The following is a 19,912-nucleotide window of genomic DNA, read 5'->3' on the forward strand; positions in this document are numbered from 1 at the left end:
AATGGGCGGTTTCTCAAACCAACACCAGAAAGGGCCAGTGTTTCTAAGTTATTAATTAAAGGTGCCCTGGATCCCCTAGCCCTGAGCTAGGCTTAGAAGTTTGTTGCACCACCTCCTTTCTCCTTCCTCGCCCCCCAGTCACCAGCCTTCCATGGCTCCTCGGTGCCCTTAGGAGAAAACCCAGACTTTTTCTGATGACCTAAGAGACCCTGAGTAGTTTAGCCTCAGGCAACATCTCCAGATGCCACTCCCATCCCCAGTCTTCATTCACGGTACACCATTCCAGACTATCCTTCCTAAACCCACAGCCGCTACTCAATACCGAACTGTAGCACTAAATCCTTTAAGGCCCTGCTCTGGCTCCTCTCCTGGAGATAGCACAAGCTCTCCCACCCCCAAAACTTCTTGTCCTGGCAATCTGACCCTACCACATCCAAGAATCACCCGAGAAGGTAAATACTAGTATCGTCTCCATTTTACAGATAAGGACACTGAGATTTGCAGAGGTCAACGTATTTGCCCAAGGTCATACAATAAGAAAGTGGCAGAGCCAGAACTTGAACCTGTCCACCTAACTCCTGTGCTCTTAATTCCTACTCTAGGTTCCTCCAGAGCCTACGCTGTGGGTTAGATTTTTTTTTTTTTTTTTCTGGTGTGTGTGGGAAGAATGCCGTAATGGATTTGAATCCTGGATCCTGGATTCGAGTCCAGCACAGCCCTTCCCTGCTGTGTGACCTCGGGCAAGTGATCATCCTCTTTGAACCTCAGTTTCATTCACTGCAAAATGGGGATAATAACTGCCTATTGTATAGGATTAGAGGAGAGTTTGATAAGATCACGTAAGTAAAGTGACAGAGGGCCTGACACAGTGTAAGTACTTTTTATATCTACTCCGAAGTACTCAAAGCGGGACAGAGTACCTAGAGCTGATGGGGGGGGGGGCGCGGGCAGCTCTCAGGAGGTTGTGGGAGGACCTCACCCAGCTGAGGTAGGCAGGGAAGACTTCTTGGAGGAGGGGATGTCTGAACCGAGATCTAATGTATGAGTAGGAGATTATCAGGTGAAGAGAGGGGAGAAGAGAGAAAGGCATTTAAGGCAGAGGGAACAGCAAGTGCGAAGGCTTAAAAGTGGCTTTCTTTTTTTAAATTTTTATTTATTTATTTATTGCCACACCGTGTGGCTTGCGGGATCTTAGTTCACCCCAAGCAGGGATTGAACCCGGGCAATGGCAGTGAAAGTGCCAAGTCCTAATCACTGGACCACCAGGGAGTCCCTAAAAGTGGTTTTCTTCCTTTGAAAAGATTACTTTGTGGAACACAGGAGAGGGGTTATGAGGGTGACAAGACAGAACAGGCACACCCGTCCACACAGGAAGCTGTAGACACAAAACCTCTCTTTGGCACGTGTGCACGCACACACACACACACACTCAAGTACAGAGAATCATGTCACAGAGACAATACACAGAATTATCCTGTCACACAGTCCCATACGTGCATCTAGAATCACACCACCACACAGACAACACGCAGGTACAAAAAAAAAAATCGCAATGCCTCCTACACTCAGGAACACAGAAATCCACAGTAATGAGGAACACACATAAGGCTGAACCATTTCACCCAGACAGTAACACATGTAGGAGGAATTACAACCCTCCCCACACACAGGTTCACAGAATTATGTCACAATGACCCACACAGAATGAAAACATCACCAGACACACAACGTTACATAGACCTATATCACAAAGTGACATGGACACCCAGTCAGCCGGTGCACCCCCAACCCCTGAAGCGACCCCACAGATGAGTCAACACACAGAGCTCTGGTGCCTACCAAGGTGAGATCTTTATGGGGGTTTAGAGATCAGTGGGTTTCAGAGCCAGCATGGCTGGTCCAGTCCCTTCCCCTCCCCCAGCCCACACAGTTCCCTCCATAGAGGGCCTAGGTCACCCGCTGAGAGAGAGAGGGGTCAGACCCTTCCCCTCATAGCACCGATCTGGACAGGCCATCCCTTGACAAAACAGTGAGAAGTGCCTTCCATAAAGGGGGTGAATTGGGTTGAGACAGGGAGGCCTTTTCCTGTGGGAGACCGAGAATAGCACCATCGTCGAAAGAAGGTTGGGGGAAGGGGACGGGGACACATAGGTGGTGGTGGAGTACTGAGGAGTCCTGGCCTCTCTCCCCACCCCATGATATGCAGATAGGGCTGTGCGTGTGCCTGTGCGGCTGGGGAAGTCACCTGGATTATGAGGGAGCCCCAGGTTCCCCAGATACCTGGGGTTAAGTAATAGTAAGTACGTATCTGAGGGCTGAGGTGGGGAGGGAGGGGGTTCTAGGACAGAGAACTTTTAGGGATATGAGACTGAGAATGGAGAGGCTTGAGCATGAAGTCCATTAGCTCAAGGACCTGGAGGGTAGGGATCTGGGATGGGAAGACTGAAGGCAGAGAGTAGTAATCAGAGCAAGTTGAGTTGGGCGGGAAGCCCAGAATAGAGTTAGGAGGGTGGGGTCTGGAGTGAGGGAGTCAGAGGTCTTACGATTCAGAACTAGAGGAATCTACAGGGCAAGGTCCAGATTCTAAAATCAGAAGCCTTTGGAGGCTGAGTTCTAGAGCCAGAAGAATTTGGATCTGAAATCAGAGGCACTTGGACGCTGTGAGGTCTAGAACCAGAGATACAGAGTAAGGACTAGAATTTGAAAAAGTCTGAAGACCAAGTTCTAGGACCAGAGGGATTTGGGAGTTGTAAGGTCTAGAATCAGGAATTTAAAGCTGTAAGGTCTAGAACCAGAAAAATTTATAAGGCAAGGTCTGTAATCAGAAGATGTTTGAAGGCTGAGTTCTAGATACATGGTAGTTTGGAGTCATAAGATGTGGAATGAGGGGCAATTGGAGATTGTGAGGTCTAGAACCAAGGAAATTTGTAGGACGAGGTCTGGAATCAGAAGACATTTGAAGCCCATTACTAAAACCAGAAGAAAGGGAGATCATCAGATCTGAAATCAGAGGGCCCTGGAAATTGCAAAGTGTAAAGGTTGTATAGTCCAGGACCAGTCAGTGGTAGCGATGATGAGGTCGAGAGCAAAAGAGAACTGGAACATTGTGTCTGGTTCTGAAAGGTCCAGACACGAAACCCATAAGGTCAAGACATGAAACCCATTTTACTTCTTTTTGATGGGAGAAGCAAGTCTCGAGTGTAGAGTTGAAAAGGGATGAGCTGGGCATCATGAATCAAAATGACTGAGACATCACAAAGTCTAGATCTGGAACGAAATGCATTACAGATCAGGAAGACTAGAACCAATCCCAAGCTTGGGGATGTGGGGTTCCAAAATCAGAAGAAATCTGGTTGTAAGAGCTGGAATCAGCAGGAGTGGGAGCATGCGCCTTTGAGAACAAGGGAGACCTGTGGGGAGAGCTCTAGAACCAGAGGAAGGCGGAGAGTGGGCTCTAGAACCAGAGGAAGGCGGAGAGTGGGCTCTAGAACCAGAGGAAGGCGGAGAGTGGGCTCTAGAACCAGAGGAAGGCGGAGAGTGGGCTCTAGAACCAGAGGGTTCTGGTGGTCCTAGGCCTGAGGGAGTTGTGAGGCCTAGAACCAGGCAACTTTGGAGAGCGTGAAGTAGAAAGATAGAGTTGGAGATTGTGAGGTCCAGAAGGAGAAAAAGCTGAGGACGGTGAGATCCGGAATCACTGCCGTTTGGAGGATGCAAGGTCTAAACCAGACCACGTTGGGGGTTGTGCAGCCTAGAACCAGAGAAGGCCGGGAGTGGCACAGTCTAGAACCAGAGTAGGTCGAAAGCTGTGTGGTCTAGAACCACAGAGGGTTGGAGGTGGCATGGTCTGGAAGCAGAGGTCGGAAGCTACACCTGGGATAGGAAGACCACCTATGGAGTCGGGGTCCAGGTCAGGCAGGAGCCAGCAGAAGTCCAGAGCGGAGGGGTGGGCAGAACTGGATGGCCGCTTGGGAGGCTAAGGGCTCAATCAGGAGTCGCCGGGGGTGAGGTCTGGCCCAGAGGCCTCCCGTCCCCATTGACACCTGAGTTGGTGGGAAGATCAGAGTCCCACATTCTTGTGGACCCCAGGCAGTTCATAGCGATGAAAGACATATCATGAAAGCAACAAAAATAAAAATAAGAATGAAAAAAAGATGGATGGAAAACAAGGTGCTTCTGGTTATCAATACTCCCCCAAGCCCAGAAATGCAGACCTGAGCCCCAAACTCCCCCACCCCTAATTACCGAAAATAAAGCCAAGAGAATTGGAGAAAAGGATGAGGTAACCGGTACTGAGAACCCCAAGGGAAGTCCTGAGAGAAGCAGGAGGGGGCCAGGGACCCCCTCCCAGAGGTCACTGAGCTGAGACCACCCCGGAGCACCCCCAGACAGTGGGGGTGGGGCAGAGGGGTGGGGACTGAGGTAGGCCTGAGGCGGGCGGGGGTCACCGAGAGGAGAGAGGGAGCCCCTCTCCCGGCACCTCCATCCTGTGCATTGGCTGCCGGCTTGGAGTATGATTGACGTCCTTTCTTGTTGGGGGAGAAGGGAGGTGGGAAGAGGACCTGGCTCAGTTGGCCTGGGCCAAGCCTGCCGCTGGCTGAAAGTGGCTCCTGGGCTGGGCGGTGTCCTCCTCCGGGTAGAGAGAGAGCAGGGAGGGGCCCAGGCCTGTGGGGGAAGATGGAAGGTAAACCAGTGGGGAGTTACCACCCAACCACCCAAACCCGTCTTCAGACAGTTAAGAGCATCGCTGGTGAGGCAGGCATGCCCGGATTCAAATAGGAGTGAAATCTTGGGCAAGAGCTGTTCTCTGAATCTCAGGCGTCCTGATGTTAAGAAGCCTGGAGCCAGATGCCACCTGAGTTTGAATCCAGGCTCTGCTATTTACTTGCTGTATGAACTGGGACAGGTGACTTTACCTCTGTGTGCCTCAGTTACCTCATCTGTAAAATGGGCTAACAACAATACCTCCCCTGCCTCCCACAGGGCTGTCAGTGAGGAGTAAATGAGTGAATCCATGTAAAGCGCTTTGAACAGCGCCCAGTGAGCTGTGGTCATCTGGGAAACAGGGATACTTAGACCTACTTCACTCATGAGAATTCACTCATTCAAAAAATATTTGTTGAGCACCTACTGTGTGCCAGGCACTGGAGACACAGTAGTGAACAGGATAAATGAAACTTCCTGCCCTCGTGGGGCTGACATTCCAGTGAGGGACGTCAATTGGATCATGTACATAACAGACTGAGCACAAAGCTTGGCACAGAATGAGCTCTAGATAAACGTTAGCTCTTCAATTACAAATATGTACTGAGGCCCTGCTCTGTGCCCAGCCTTGCACACACGGTGAAGCACGATGACCAAGACAGGCCAGGCCCCTGCCCTGTGAGGAGCAGACAGACAGTAATCAAATAATGTTACGAACTCCTATGTGAACGTGGACTGTGATGAGTGTTTCAAACCATAGCTTGGGAAATGAGGGAAGGCTCTGTGGGAAGAGTCGTATTTGATCTGAGATCTAAAGGATGTGGTAATTAGACAAAGAACGGAGGGAAAAGCATTCCAGGCAGAGGGATCAGCATATGCAAAGGCCCTGAGGCAGCCTCCTCAAGCAAGATGACTTCAAAGTCCTCACAATGCCCCACAGTGGCCCTGTGGAATCTGCTTCTCTCCTCTCTTCTCTGTGCTTTAGCCACACTGGCCTGATTTTTCCCCATAGAAGACAGATACACTCCCACCTCAGGACCTTTGCATTTGCTGTTCCCTCTGCCTGGGATGCTCTTCCCCCAGAAATTGTCACAACTCACTCCCTCACCTCCTTAAGGTCTTTGTTCAAATGGCACCTTCTCAGTGAGACCACCCCTAATCATACTGTTTAAAATGGAAATCCCCCCACCACAGAACTCCTTTTTCCTCTGCACACATTATTTTCCCAAGTAGCACTATTTTTCATCACGTGTACTCTTTATTGCATTTGTTTCTTTGTTCTGGACTGTCTCCCTCACTAGCATGTCAGCTCTATGAGGGCAGGGGTTTCCGTGTGTTTTGTTCCCAGTTTTGTCTTCAGCTCTTAGGACAGTGCCTGGCACTTACTGTGTGTTTAGTGAATATTTGTTACACACATGAAGGAAAGAATGAATTAAAGGATAGTGACTGTGGCTGAAACGGAGGATGTGAAGCAGAGTGCAGTCTGAGACGAGGCAACAGTCAGACCCCGCAGAGACTGGAGTCCAAGATGAGGGGCTTGATCTTTCTCTGAAGGGCGCTAGGGAGGCATAGAAGAGCTTTGAGCAGAGGAAGGCCAGGGTCAGATTTGTGCTTTGGAAAGCTCCCTCATGGCCAGTACCTGCAGGTTTCAGGTGGAGCTATGGCTATTCATAGTTGTGCTGGAAGATGATGAGAGCAACACAGACAAAGCAGTTTGTCTCATACTCTGCAGGGTTGTGGGGGTGGGGTGGTCTGGGACCAGCATCACCTTAAGGGCGACATTTCTTGAACATTTATTGTGAAACAGGTCTCGTGCTAAGCTCTTCCTGGGCAGCATATCCACAAGTCCTCAAAACGTCTCCTTAAAGTATAAACTCTTATATTGGGTGGGCCAAAAAGTTCGTTGGGGTTTTTCCTTACAGAAAATAGGCCCCCACTGACAAGGAGGGGGAAACCGAGACTCCAGAAGCAGAAACTATCTCCCAAAGCCACACAGCTGGGAATGACCAAGGGACAATCAAACACAGGCTTCGGGAGACCTAGACTCAGGCCCGGGCTCAGCTTCCACCTCAAGGGACAGCTTTGGCCAGCCCCTGCCTCCCTCAGGGCCTCTCTTTCCTCCCACAGTGTCCCTGAGAAGAGGGAGGGGCTGCCTGTTTCCACTAAGGTCATGTCCAGGCACAGACAGACCCCCCACCAGCCTCAGAATCATCCCACCCTCTCTCAGCCATCTAAGGCACCTCCCACAGGAGATGGGGACCCAGAGCCTCTCTGTCTACCCAGGTTGCTACTCACCCAGGGGCTCATTCAGTTCTAGGAGGTGGGTGCTGGGATCCTGCTGGCTCCCTGGGGCTGGTCCTCCTGTCAGAAGGAAACTCTAGGGGACACAGACAAAGCCGCCATCATCATCATAATCATCGCCGTCATCACCGCCATCATCATATCCAAGGAGGCAGGATGGGGCAGTGGTTACGGGCACTGTGGTGTTCAGTGGCTGCTTATTGGCTGTGTGAATTAGGGTGAGTCACTGTCCCAGATGTCCTCTGTGGGTCCCTCCAGAGCCTTGTTCTCCCCTTCTTCAGTGCCCCAGCAGGCTGACCTGTGTGTGTGGACTCCATCAACGTGCAACCTTGCTCGGTGTGTTCCTTTGAGGTTCACATGATGGGAGATACCAGCAGGTGGGAGGAGGAAGACAAGGGGTATTTGATCTTCTAGCTGCTTCCCTGCTGGGTCATCTTGGGTTGGCTGTGTCCCTCCATGGAAGGTTTCAGCTCTTACAAGGTGGACCCTACTCTCTCCAGGATCCAGTGACCACCCCTCTGCCCTGTGCCTTCAGGCTAGGGATGGTGTTGCTAGCCCCAGGGTGATGTCTACACCTTTGCCAACAGTCCTGTTACTAAATTCTCCTCAACACCCCATTTGAACATGTTCTGTTTCCTGTCCAGTCTCTGACTGATACAGTTGCTTAACCTCTTGTGTGTAAATGTGAATAATAATATTTCAAGAGTGGCTGTAGGGACTGAATAATCATGCAAGGCACTTGGTTCAGTCAGCGTCCGGCACATGGTGGGCGCTCAATAAATAAGAGCTGTTGATACTATCAACCACACTCGCACGTTCCAACAGCCCTGTTCAGGGCTTCCCTGGTGGCGCCGTGGTGGAGGGCCCGCCCGCCGATGCAGGGGACGCGGGTTCGTGCCCCGGTCCGGGAAGATCCCACATGCCGCGGAGCGGCTGGGCCCGTGAGCCGTGGCCTCTGAGCCTGCGCGTCCGGAGCCTGTGCTCCGCAACGGGAGAGGCCAGAGCAGTGAGAGGCCCGCGTACCACAAAAAAAAAAAAAAAAAAAACAAAAAAACCAGCCCTGTTGAGAGTGAGGAGCCCGAGGTGCTGCTCTTGTTCGGTTGGTGTTTATACGCCCATTTATCAACAGCCCACTAAGGAGCAGCTAAGGGCCTGATTTCATTACGTCTCACGCCAGTCCTATGAAATGCAACCGTCTGCTACTTCCCAGATGAGGAGACCGAGGCTGAGAGTGGTGACGTCACCCACCCAAGGTCTCACAGTTACTGAGTGACGGACCTGGGACTCGAGCCCAAGTCAGTCTGACTCTAGTGTCTGTACTCTTAAAGCTACACTAATAATCCAAGGCCAAGACCTGTGCTAGGTTTGGGAGGGAGTGTTGCGTGGGAGCAGAGAAGATTCCTAGAGATATTCACCCTTGTCATTTCTCCTCTTACCCTGCTTATTTTTTCTTCTTAGCACCTACCACCAACTTACGTCTATTTGCAAAGCCCTTCCATACCTGTTGCCTGAACCAGCAGATCAAGGTCCTAGCCCCAGCTGGATGGCTGACCGTCCATTTGACCTTCAGCCAGGCCCTGCCTCCCTTGTTTTTCCATCTATAAAAACTAGGTTTAAGCCTGCTGGGTTGTGAGGGCCAGAGAATCCCACGAATCCCCACACGTACCAGGCTGAGGGGAGGCAGCAGGAAGTTTTCGGGTTCTGGGCTGGGGGGCCGTTTGGGGGGTCTCACTCCCAGCAGCTCCACCCCCTCTGCCTCGTCCTCTGCGCTCTGGGCCAGGGCCCTGGAGGAAGACAGGCAAGAATCTCAGAACCCAGCAAACCTGGGCAGGTGTGGGCACCAGTGTGAGCAGGTGATGAGCGTTCATTCACTCCCCCAAGCACCTATTTGTTCCTTTACGCATACACCCACCAATCCATCCATTCATCCATCTGCCAATCCATCTTCTCATTCATGTATCCAGTGATCCATCACCCACCCACCCACCCACCTATACAACTACCATCCGTCTATCCTTCCATTCGTCCGCCTATCTATCCACCCACTCAGCCACCCACTCATCCATCCATCCAACTACTATATTCACTAATTTCCTCCCTCTCTCACTTCACAAATCTTTATTAGGCACCCACTGTATATCCAGCTCCAAACTGAAAGCCTTGGAAAATAGTGAGATGTATCCATGAAAGCCTTATAAGGATAGTAACGAGACCACCCTGGAGACTAAATGGGCACATGCCTACAATTTGGAGAGCAAAAACTTGAGTATTAGTAGTGCAACATCTTTGGAAGGGGGACATGGATCCTCTGAAATTATACGCGAGATCATGTGTCTATATGTGCGTGTAAATCTTCTTGGGAAGGGTCCATGGCTTTCAACAGATATCCAAAGGTGTTAGGGAACTTAGTTCTAGACAGTTTCTCTGACACTGTGGCAATGTCCTCTGAACTATGACAAAAATTGTTACTAGGCCAGATAGAAACATTCTAAAGGAGAGGGCCGTGGTTGACTGGTGGGATATGGATAAACAATGAGAACAGTGGAGGGCACTCCAGAAGGAAGGTACAGCCTAGGCAAAGACATAAAGTTTGAAACAAACATGACATGTGCTGGGGACACTGCGGGCCTGGCTGGAGCAGAGGTCAGGGTAGGAGGAATAATGAGGAATGAGGCTGAAGTAGGAGGCAGGAGAAAGATGGGGTCAGGGACCTTCTCTACACTTCTTTTTTTTTTTTTTTTTTGCCATGCCACTGCTTACAGGATCTTAGTTCCCCGACCAGGGATTGAACCCACACCCTCAGCAGTCAAAGCGCGGAGCCCTAACCACTGGACCGCCAGGGAATTCCCTCTACACTTCTTTATATCCCACCTCTACTGTGGCTCACCTCTTCCGAGCCCCAGCCATGGGGGAGGATGCTGAGGGGTCCCCTCTGGAGGGGCTGGAACAGCTCAGCCGGGGGTCACTCCCCCAGCGGGGCAGCAGGGAGGGCTCAGGGGTTGGGGGTGACATGCCGTGGAAGCTCCGTGCACGGGGCCGGGGGACAGCCCCTGGAGGTCTGTGGTAGGCCCTGGGTAGCTGCTCACTGGAGTTGAGCTGGAAGTCATCATCCATGGAGATGTAGGGGGCCAGCATCTCCAAGTCCAGAGCATCGACGTCCTGCGGAGGGCAGGAGGGAGTTAAGAGCATGAGCCTTGGCCTTGGGTGGACCTGGGCTAGAGTCCCAGCTCCACCACTTCTGAGTTGTGTGCCTGAGGTCAAGAGTCTGAGCCTCAGTTTCCTCATCTGTAAAATGGGTAGAAGGACTCTGTGGTAGCCAGTTGCCAAGATGGCCCCCAAGGGTCCTCACCTCTTGGTATTCACACCCTAGGTTATTCCCCTACTATGGTGACTAGGGCTGACCTGGTAACAATAGGATATTGAGGAGATGATGGTGTGTGACTTCCAACATTAGGTTGTAACGATACTGTGGCTTCCGTTGTTGCTGTGCTCTCTCTCTCTCAGGTCAAGGACTTTGAAGGGCCCGTTAGAGGAGGCCTAGATTGCCTTGAACAAGGCATTAGTCAAAATTTGAACCATGAGGAGCCTGCCACTGAGGGCTTGAAGGCAAGTGAGGAACACATTATCCGAAGCTGGAGGAAAGATTTTTGCTGGGAAGTGGCTGAAAGTTTAGCAACACTGTCACCTGCAGTTTTGTTGAAAGTAGAAAATGCAACTAGTAAGCTGGGTGATCCAGCTAAGGAGATTTCCAGCCAAAGTGTTGAAGGGGCTGCCTGATTTCTTCTTGCTTACTTGGAGTAAAAGGCAAAGGGAGAGAAAAGATAAAGGAAGAAATGTTAAACAGGAAGGAGCTGGGGCTTGAAGGGCTTGAAAATTCTCAACCTCCCTGTGCAGTGAAGAATTTTACCCAAAAAGAGGTTCGGCCTTTGTCCTGGCTCCTGGGTGGTGACATCTAAACCCTTGGAATTTCCCAAGTGATAGGTGTGTCTTGGCTACTCGTGATGGACCCCTTGGACCACACCGGATAGTTTATTCTGACAAGACAACTGAGGATGGGGACTCTCCATGCCAGGAAAGCCAACCATGGGATTTGAGGGCTGGGGCTTTGGGCCCCATGAAATCAGCCTGACCTCCAAGGAAAATGTGTGTGTGTGCTGGGGAAGGTGGAACTGGAGATGGAACTCAACTGCATTGGCAATAACTCAACTGATCATGCCTGCACAATGAAACCACAATAAAAACTCTGGAGACCAAAGCTGGGGTGAGCTTCCGGGACTGGCAGTATTCCATATGCATGTTTCCACACATCAATGACAGGAGGGTAATACCATCCCTGGGGACCTGAGAGCTTTGAACTTGGGACTTTCCCAGTCCCAGATTCTACCCTATGAATTTCTTCCTTTGGCTGTAATATTCTTTTGCTATAATAAGACTGCAATCATAAATACAGTGCTTTCCTTAGTTTTATGACTAGTTCTAGTAAATTATAAAACCTGAGGAAGCCCATGAGAGTCTCTGAATTTGCAGGCAGCTGCTCTGAAATGAGGGTAGCCCTGGGGCCCCCCAAACTTGTGACTGACGTCAGAAGTCTTGGGCAGACTTGACGGTCTGGAGGATTGTGCCCCTCACCTTGGGTTTGGCTGACTCTGGGAACCAGATAGCAAGTGAGGCTAAAATTAAGAAATGGTTTCTGAGCAAAGAAGGGCACTCTCAGGAAAGCATGGTCTAAAGATTAAGCCCAGGGTGTGTTTATAAAATTCCTTGTTAAGACCCCAGAAAGACAAAAGGTGGTGCCTAGAATATCCTCAGTCAGACAAAAGGTACTCTAGGGTTTAAGGATGTGCCTCATAGGTCTTCTCAATCAAACAATAGGGCTTCTGTTACACCTCAGGGCACTGTCACTCAGCCATCTCAACAGAAGCCCAAGGTAGAGAAGGGTTTCTCTCAGAGATTTGTGGGTATGGCTTTTGTCTAATGGAGTGAACTCCAAAGAGATTCATTTAAGACATACAATGTTTTTTGTTGTTTTTTTTTTCTTTAAAGAGAATTATATGAACAGAAGCATTGCCAGCTTGGCCTGAAAGGGACAGAGATGCTACGAAATGAAAAGAGACCTTCGGGCCATCAGAGTTCTAAAAGCAGGAAGCAGGTTACAAAAACCACTCAGCTGCAAATACATGTTACCTTTTTATGAGAAAGGAAGGATGACTCAGAGTGAATTGCTACGAGCCCAGAGGGTGGAGCCAAGAACCACGGAGAAAAACTCCTGGGTGTTTTTTGAGTCAGAATGGGTTCTGACCAAGGAACTTTTGATATTTGCCCGACTGGATTTCAAAACTGCTGTGGACCAGTGATACCTGTGTGCTCTCCTTTCCCCTATTTTTTGAATAGGAGTGTTTTTGGCAGTTATTCTATGCCTGTCCCATCACTGGATGTTGGGTACGTGGGTGGCAGACAACTTGTCTCTTTAGTTCACAGACCAGCAGATTGAGAGGAACTGTATTTGAGGTGCTTTGCCACACCCAGACCTGACTGAGGTGACGAGATTCTGGACTTAAAGTTGATGCTGTAGTGGGAAGAGACTTTGGGGGACTTGGGAGGGGGTGAGTGAGTTGGGTGTGAAGGAGAGACATAAATCCCAATGACCCTGGCCTTTTGGTGTTCCCACTTGTTTGTGGCTGCCTTCCACATTGTGCCAGGGTTGGTCTGTATGGCCAATACAATACAGCAGAAGTGATGGTATGTCACTTCTGAGATCAGCTTATAAAAGACTACATCTTCTGTCTTAGGTTCACTCTCTGTCTCTTGGATTACTTGCCTTGGGGGAAGCCAGCTGCCATGCTGTGAGGATGCTTAGGCAGCCTCTATGCAGGCCCACATGGTGAGGAACTGAGGCCTCCAGCCAAAGCCAGTGAGGCACCGAGGCCTGCCAACAACCACGTGTGTGAGTTTGGAATTGAATCCCGTAGCCCCAGATGACTATGGCCCTGACTGAGAGCTTGACTTCAGCCTCATGACAGACTCAGAATAAACCATCCAGCTAAGCTGCTCCCAGATTCCTGATTCTCAGAAATTGTGTGACCTAATAAATGTTTGGGTTTTTTTTTTTTATGTGGACCATTTTTAAAGTCTTTATTGAATATGTAGCAATATTGCATCTGTTTTCTGTTTTGGTTTTTTGGCCCCGAGGCATGTGGGATCTTAGCTCCCCGACCAGGGATTGAACCTGCACCCCCTGCATTGGAAGGCAAAGTCTCAACCACTGGACTGCCAGGGAAGTCCCATAAATGTTTGTTTGAAGGTATTTGAGTTTTGGGGTAATTTGTTACACAGTGATATATAGCTAATACATCCATGCCACTGTCATTTATCTCTCCAGACCATCAATCATCCAAACATTATCCATCTATCATCCATCAAACGGTCTATCTATCCAGCTACCCATCCAAACATACATCATCCATCCATCTGTCCATCCATCCATCCATCCGTCCAAATACCTAAGCATTACCCATCCATCTCTCTACCATCATCCACCTAGTGAAGTCAATGACCCATCTATCCATCCATCCACTCATCCCCTTAACCATTCCACCATCCTTCTCTAAAACTTAGATATGTCACCCAGAACCCAGAGGTAAAGACCGTTCCTTCCGTGCCAGCCCTTACCTGAGCTATATCTAGATCTGTCTCCACTGCCTCAAGGTCTTTTCCAGAGGCGAAGAGTTTGTGTGCATTCTCCACATCCACAAGTAGTTCATCTGGGAGATCAGCCTGTGGGGAGAGAGAATAAGAGACTTAAGGAAATCTTGAGCCTGGGAGATGTTAAGCAGTAAGGCAGTCTAAACATTTGACCTCAGGGGTAGAAGTGAGGGTCAAATGTCAGCCAGCTGGGACACCAAAGGGGTCAAATAGCAAATGTGAGTTTCTGCACCTGGGTGTTCAAAAGGCTGAGTGCCTGGGTATAAATTTTTTTTATATATAAATTTATTTATTTAATTTTATTTATTTTTGGCTATGTTGGGTCTTCATTGCTGCATGCAAGCTTTCTCTAGTTGCGGCGATCGGGGGCCACACTTCATTGCGGTGCGCGGGCTTCTCATTGTGGTGGCTTCTCTTGTTGTGGAGCACGGGCTCTAAGCACGCGGGCTTCAGTAGTTGCGGCACGCGGGCTCAGTAGTTGTGGTGCACGGGCTCTAGAGCACAGGCTCAGTAGTTGTGGCGCACAGGCTTAGCTGCTCTGTGGCATGTGGGATCTTCCTGGACCAGGGCTCGAACCAGTGTCCCCTGCATTGGCAGGTGGATTCTTAACCACTGCGCCACCAGGGAAGTCCCGCTGGGTGTAGATTTACAGAGCAAACATCAAAGGTTCGAAAGACCAAAGCCTGAGGCCAAGATATTCTGGCCCTCTGGGGTTAAATGTCTTGGAGTCTGGAGGAAAACAATGCCCGGTCCAGCTTCCCAAGGATAAAGGGTGAGGTCAAAGGTCACAGTCTATTTCTCCAGTGAAGAGAAGATATTGGGGGGGGGGGGCGGTCACAAAGGTGGGAATAAGGAAAGTCAAGACCAGATAATATGGACCCCTGAGTGAAAGGTCAGACTATCTGGACTCTTAAGTGAAAACAGTAACCGTTATGGTCTCTTGAAGCCTTTCTAAGTGCTTCTCATGAATGATTTCGTTGAACCCTCACAATAACCAATGAGGTGGCTACTTGCTATTATCTGAATTTTACAGGTGAAGAAACTGAGGCCCCACTTGTCCAGGGTAACACAGCTATAAATGGCAGAGTCAGGATTTGAATCCAAGCTTGTGCAGTTTAAGACATTAGACATTCTGGACTCTGAATTCAAACCTCAGAAAACCTGGATGCTTGGTCACAAGCAATGAGGGGGTCACCCCACGGCCAGTCCCAAACATCCTAGGCTTTGGTCCAGATAACAGTTGAAGAATTTGGAATCTAGGTCTTGAAGGAACCCCCGACTCCATCTCATCCCAGCCTTTCCACTACACAGATGGAGAAACTGAGGCCCAGAGAATAGCAAGGTTCAAGCCAAAGGCCAAATCAGCCTAGACCCTGAGGGCTGAAGTGGAGGGGACTGCTTACCGGAAGAGGACTTCGGGGGCGTCGTGGGGCTGGGGGTGCGCTGGGGGTAGCGGCTACTGAAGTCCCATCCAGGATCGGTGCCAGGAGGCGACGGAGGTCAGGGCTACAGAAAACGACGGGGGTCAGCGGCCAGGGCGGCCTCACTCAGGGCAGGGGGTGCAGGAAGGCTAGGATCCGGGGACCAGAGGTGTCTGCAGGACACATCAAGATGGGGAGGACACAGGAGGGTCACCCAGGGCTGAGGGGCAGAGCCCTCTGCCAACCCCCCGGGAGCATAGCTGACTAGGTAATCAGCATAGACCCCGTTCACAGTGCTGCCGAGTCCTGGAGAACTCTGCTGTCCTTCAGTTGCCCTGGAGGGGCTAACGTGGGGTGAGGGCACACAGTAGGCTGGGGACTGTAGCAATTGCCCAATGGTGGGGAATGTTTTAATATTTAAAATTGACATGGCTGGACCATGGCACGTGACTGACCCAGTTCTCCGGTGGCACAGAATAACATTCAGCCTGGGGGGCTGTCACGTTAGGAGAAAAGACTGGCCCATGATCCCCAAGGAGATTCTAAGGTCCCTGGAGGTCAAGATGTGGCCCTGAGCCAGTTCTAAGCCAGAAAAGGAAAGGAGATGGGGGACCTCATTACCACACCCAGGAGCATGGGTTGCCAGCAACAGTTTGGAGACGGTGAGGCCCTGAAGAACAAACAGGGAGGGAAGCTCATCCATCCAGGATTGGAGGGGGTGGGGTGTTAAGCAGAGGAGAAGGAAGAGGTAGAAAGGAGCCAGACGTGGAAGGGTCAAGATTACCGGAAGCCAAAGAACAGTGAAGTGGGAGCACGGAACAAATGGAAAGTGGGGGCGATTGGAAGCCACAGCAGGATTCAGAGCAGAGAGCAACAAGACTGAAGCACTCATCCTGGGAACAGAGAAGAGGGAGGAGGGAAGAGAGAAGGGCATTCTGGGCGAAGGAAACTACATGTGCAAAGGCCCTGAGGCATGAAAGAGTTTGGTTTGTTCCCAGAGCACTAAGGAGGCTGGTGTGGCTCAGAGAGTAAGAAGGGGAGGGTAGCAGGTCACACAGGGCCAAGCGAGTGGCATTAAGGCACTTGGGCTTTCTTCCGAGCATCCTGGGGACACAACCCCTCCCAGCCCCAGCCCTGCCCCATACCCAAGGCTGTCACCAGATTAGGGGCATCCTTCTGAGAGGGGGTGCCCCGCTGAACGTGTCTGCGAGAGTGTCGCTCCGTTTGCTCCAGGGACAGCACCACTTCGGTCTCTTCCACCCGGCTGGGGTACAGGGCAGAAAGGGGAGTGGGAGTCAGGGAGGGTGCTTGGCAGCCTCCACATATGATGTCCTGTTAGAGGAGGGCAGTCTTATCCGGGGGCTGGTGGGCAATGTGCAGAAAATAATTTGCCACATTGACTTGTTTTAAAGATTTAAATTTTGTTGAATGCTTTTTATTATAATAGCATTGAAAAGAAAGTGAAGTGTGTCTTCCCAAGCTCCCTCTGTGGAAGGAAAGGCAGAAAAAAAGAGTTGGCATTTAGCACAGCCTGGGGAGAGAGAGAGAGAGGAGAGACTGAGGGGCCATGAGGGGCAGAGAGCAGGGAGAGTGAAAGGCATGAGAACTAAATATCCTCTTTATAGATATTTACTTATAAATACATTCTTATAAATGTATTGATGAGGAATATGCACTTACTATATTCTTATGTTGCCAAATAGGAAGAATTTATGGGGATATATTTTTATGAATAAGAGATTTTACTTATGAAGCTTCTATTCGTAGGCATTTGTCACATTCAAGGGAACGAATTTATAAATACATCCTTATGTCCCTCGTGCCTTCCTGCCGCCCCCTCCCTCCCCAGTCTGTAGCTGAAGAAGCCACTCAAATGTTCTCTCTGCAAATTGGCTTCTGGAGAATGGGTCTGGGGTGGAGGACCAGACCTTCATTTGCATCTCATTTGCAGAACACTATCCAGGTCAGAATGTGGGTGGTCCTTCTACCAGCTCTTTGAGAAGCTGTGACCCTTCCCCATCCTCACCCACCCCTTCTGAGCTGGAAACATCCCAATTTAGGCTGGATCCAAAGCCACCCCACCCCTCTTGAAAAACATAAGGTCGCACAGTCACACATGTATGCACCCTCGGCACTTACAGGCACAAACAGGAACTCCCATATACACCCAAGTGTATACATCAGATACGCACGCATGCTCTATACACTTGGGCTCGCACATATACATACATGCCACATGAAGTGCACGCGTTCATTCATTCCACAGACATTTCCCACACAACCAGTAATACTTAGTGGTTAAGAGCAAGGGCTCTGCAGCCAGCAGCCTGGGTTCAAATTCCAGCTCTGCCACTTATGAGCTGTGTGACCTTGAGCATATGGCTGACCTCTCTGGGCCTCATTTTCCTCTTCTGTAAAGAGGGAGTGATAATAGTACCTCCTCCCCAGGTTGTCGTGAGGCCTAAATGAGTTAGTGTATGTCAAATGCATAGAACCGTGCCTGGCACGGGGTGAGCTCTATGTAAGTATTTGCCATCATTGTTTATTGAGCAACTACTGTGTGCCAGACACTGTTCTAGGCGCTGGAGATTCAGCAGCACACAAGACAGACAAAACTCCCTGCTCTCATGGGGCTTAAATGCTAGGGGGAAAAGACAGACCTTCAATAAAAGATATTATTTGTTGGTAAATGTATCTATCTAGTTACAAAATATATATTTCCACTAACGAAGCACTTGAAACATGGCTGGTTGGAATTGAGGTGTACTGTCAGTATAAAATATACCCCAGATTGAAAAAATTGAGTATGAAAAAGAATCTAAAATATCTCATTAATAATTTTTAATATTGATTACATGTTGAAATGACATTTTTGGATGTATTAGAATACACGCCCATCTACCTGTATTACAATGTATAACACACTTAATAGTGTATTATTAATTACATTAATTAATAATGTATTACTGATTTAACAATGTATTATTGATGTGATATATTATTGTATTTAATAAAGTATTATTGAAACTAATTTCACCTGTTTCTTTTTACTTTTTTTGGGGGGGCGGGTATAGTTGTTTTACAACGTTGTGTTAGTTTCTGCTGCACAGCAAAGTGACGCAGAGTTCCCTGTGCTATACAGCAGGTTCTTATTAGTTATCTATTTTATACATATTAGTGTATAGATGTCAATCCCAATCTCCCAATTCATCCCATCCCCCACCCCTCACCCCCCACTTTCCCCCTCTTTTTACTTTTTTAATGGCTATTAGAAAATTCAAAATAACATATGTGGCTCATGTCACACTTTTTTTTTTTTTTTCCTACGGGGCTGGCTTGAGGGATTTTACTTTCCTGACCTGGGATCAAACCCGGGCCCTCAGCAGTGAAAGTGCAGAGTCCTAACCATTGGAGTCCTAACCACTGGACCACGAGGGAATTCCCACGTCACACTTCTATAGGACAGTAAGTATTAGGGGAAAAAAAGGCGAAGAAGGAGATATGCAATTTTGAGAAGGGCAATCAAGGAAGAAGGCCTGGTTAAACACACAAATAAATAATTACAAATGGTTCTAACTGCTCTGAAGCAAAAGGACAGGACCAGGAGGGAAAATGGGGAGATATGACCTCCTGTAGGGGTTCAGGAAAGGGTCTCGCAGTAAGTAATGTCTGAGCTGAAACCAGAAGGATGAGTGGGCGTCATTCAGGAGAAAGAGGAGGAGGGAAGGGGGAGGAGCATCCTGGCAGAGGAAACCCCACGTGCAAAGGTCCTGAAGTTTGGAGTGATAAGGGGAGGCATGCAGGAGTCAGGTCACACGGGGCCTGAAGAGCCATGTTAAGGTTTTTGGGCTTTCTCTTCTGGATACTGGAGAACCACAGAAGGGCTTTGAGCAGGGGAGAGACATGAACCAATTCGTATTTCAGAACCTGCCCCCTGACCTCGGCAATTGTGTGATCAGTGGAATCCAAACCAGCTTTAGATCTCAGTTAGGAGGTTAATGCTATAAACAAGGTGTGAGATGATGGTGGCCATGGAGACAGAGAGAAGGGAAACAAATTCAAGATCTATCCCAGAGGTGGACAGAGTGGATGGGGATAGGAGGGAATGAGAAAAAGGATGCAGGAGAGACTCCTAGGTTTCTGGCTTGAGCAAATAAGAGATTGTGTGGTTTGGTGGTTATTAGTGTAGCCTCCTGACCAACCTTGGGTCAAAACCCAGCTCTGACAGTTACTAGCTGTGTGACATCAGGCAAATGACTTCCCCTCTTTGGTCCTCAGTTTTCTCTCCTCAAAAACGGGGATCGAAATAATTGCTATACCTCATGGGGTGGTTGTGAGCACAAAGCCCAGGGCCTGGAATGTTGTAAGTGCCCCGTGCAAGTGAGTTGTATTTTTATGGAGCAGGTGCTCACTGCAACGGAAGGAGGCTTAGGTGTGGAAGGATGGATTCTACAAAGTGTCAGCACCTGGGCACGCACAAAGAGCCACGCAGCTGCACACCACACAGTATGTACACAGCACTAAGCATGATTCATACCATATGCTTCTCATCTCACTGTTACTAAGTAAACACCTATTCTTTCTTCACCCATTTTCTGCCAGTAAAACTGAACTCGAGGCAGATTGAAATTCCAGGGCCTGGCCATCAAAAGGCAAATCTTCATAATGAATGAAAGGAGCTTGCTGCAAGATATGGGGGCGGGTCCTCTCTCCTTAGCTCTGACCGTGAGGAGACTTCTCCCCAAGGCTACAAGTTATTCAAAGATTCTGATTTGAAAGGGTGTTAA

The 19,912-nt window shown here is 49.4% G+C and overlaps 1 protein-coding gene across 1 annotated transcript in view; it reads right to left on the bottom strand.

Moving 5' to 3' along the window:
- Positions 1 to 1,263: 1,263 nt before the first annotated feature.
- Positions 1,264 to 19,912, bottom strand: part of HIF3A (hypoxia inducible factor 3 subunit alpha) — a 31,534-nt gene continuing 12,885 nt past the window's right edge. The window contains 9 exon segments of the mRNA XM_032614715.1: positions 1,264 to 4,662; positions 6,997 to 7,078; positions 8,669 to 8,786; positions 9,890 to 10,161; positions 13,672 to 13,776; positions 15,108 to 15,218; positions 15,220 to 15,263; positions 15,266 to 15,298; positions 16,271 to 16,389. Of these exon segments, the coding sequence (XP_032470606.1) occupies positions 4,565 to 4,662; positions 6,997 to 7,078; positions 8,669 to 8,786; positions 9,890 to 10,161; positions 13,672 to 13,776; positions 15,108 to 15,218; positions 15,220 to 15,263; positions 15,266 to 15,298; positions 16,271 to 16,389 (982 nt within the window). The 3' untranslated portion in view covers positions 1,264 to 4,564.

The sequence above is a fragment of the Phocoena sinus genome, chromosome 19, assembly GCF_008692025.1.
Source record: "Phocoena sinus isolate mPhoSin1 chromosome 19, mPhoSin1.pri, whole genome shotgun sequence".
NCBI classification, from domain to species: domain Eukaryota; kingdom Metazoa; phylum Chordata; class Mammalia; order Artiodactyla; family Phocoenidae; genus Phocoena; species Phocoena sinus.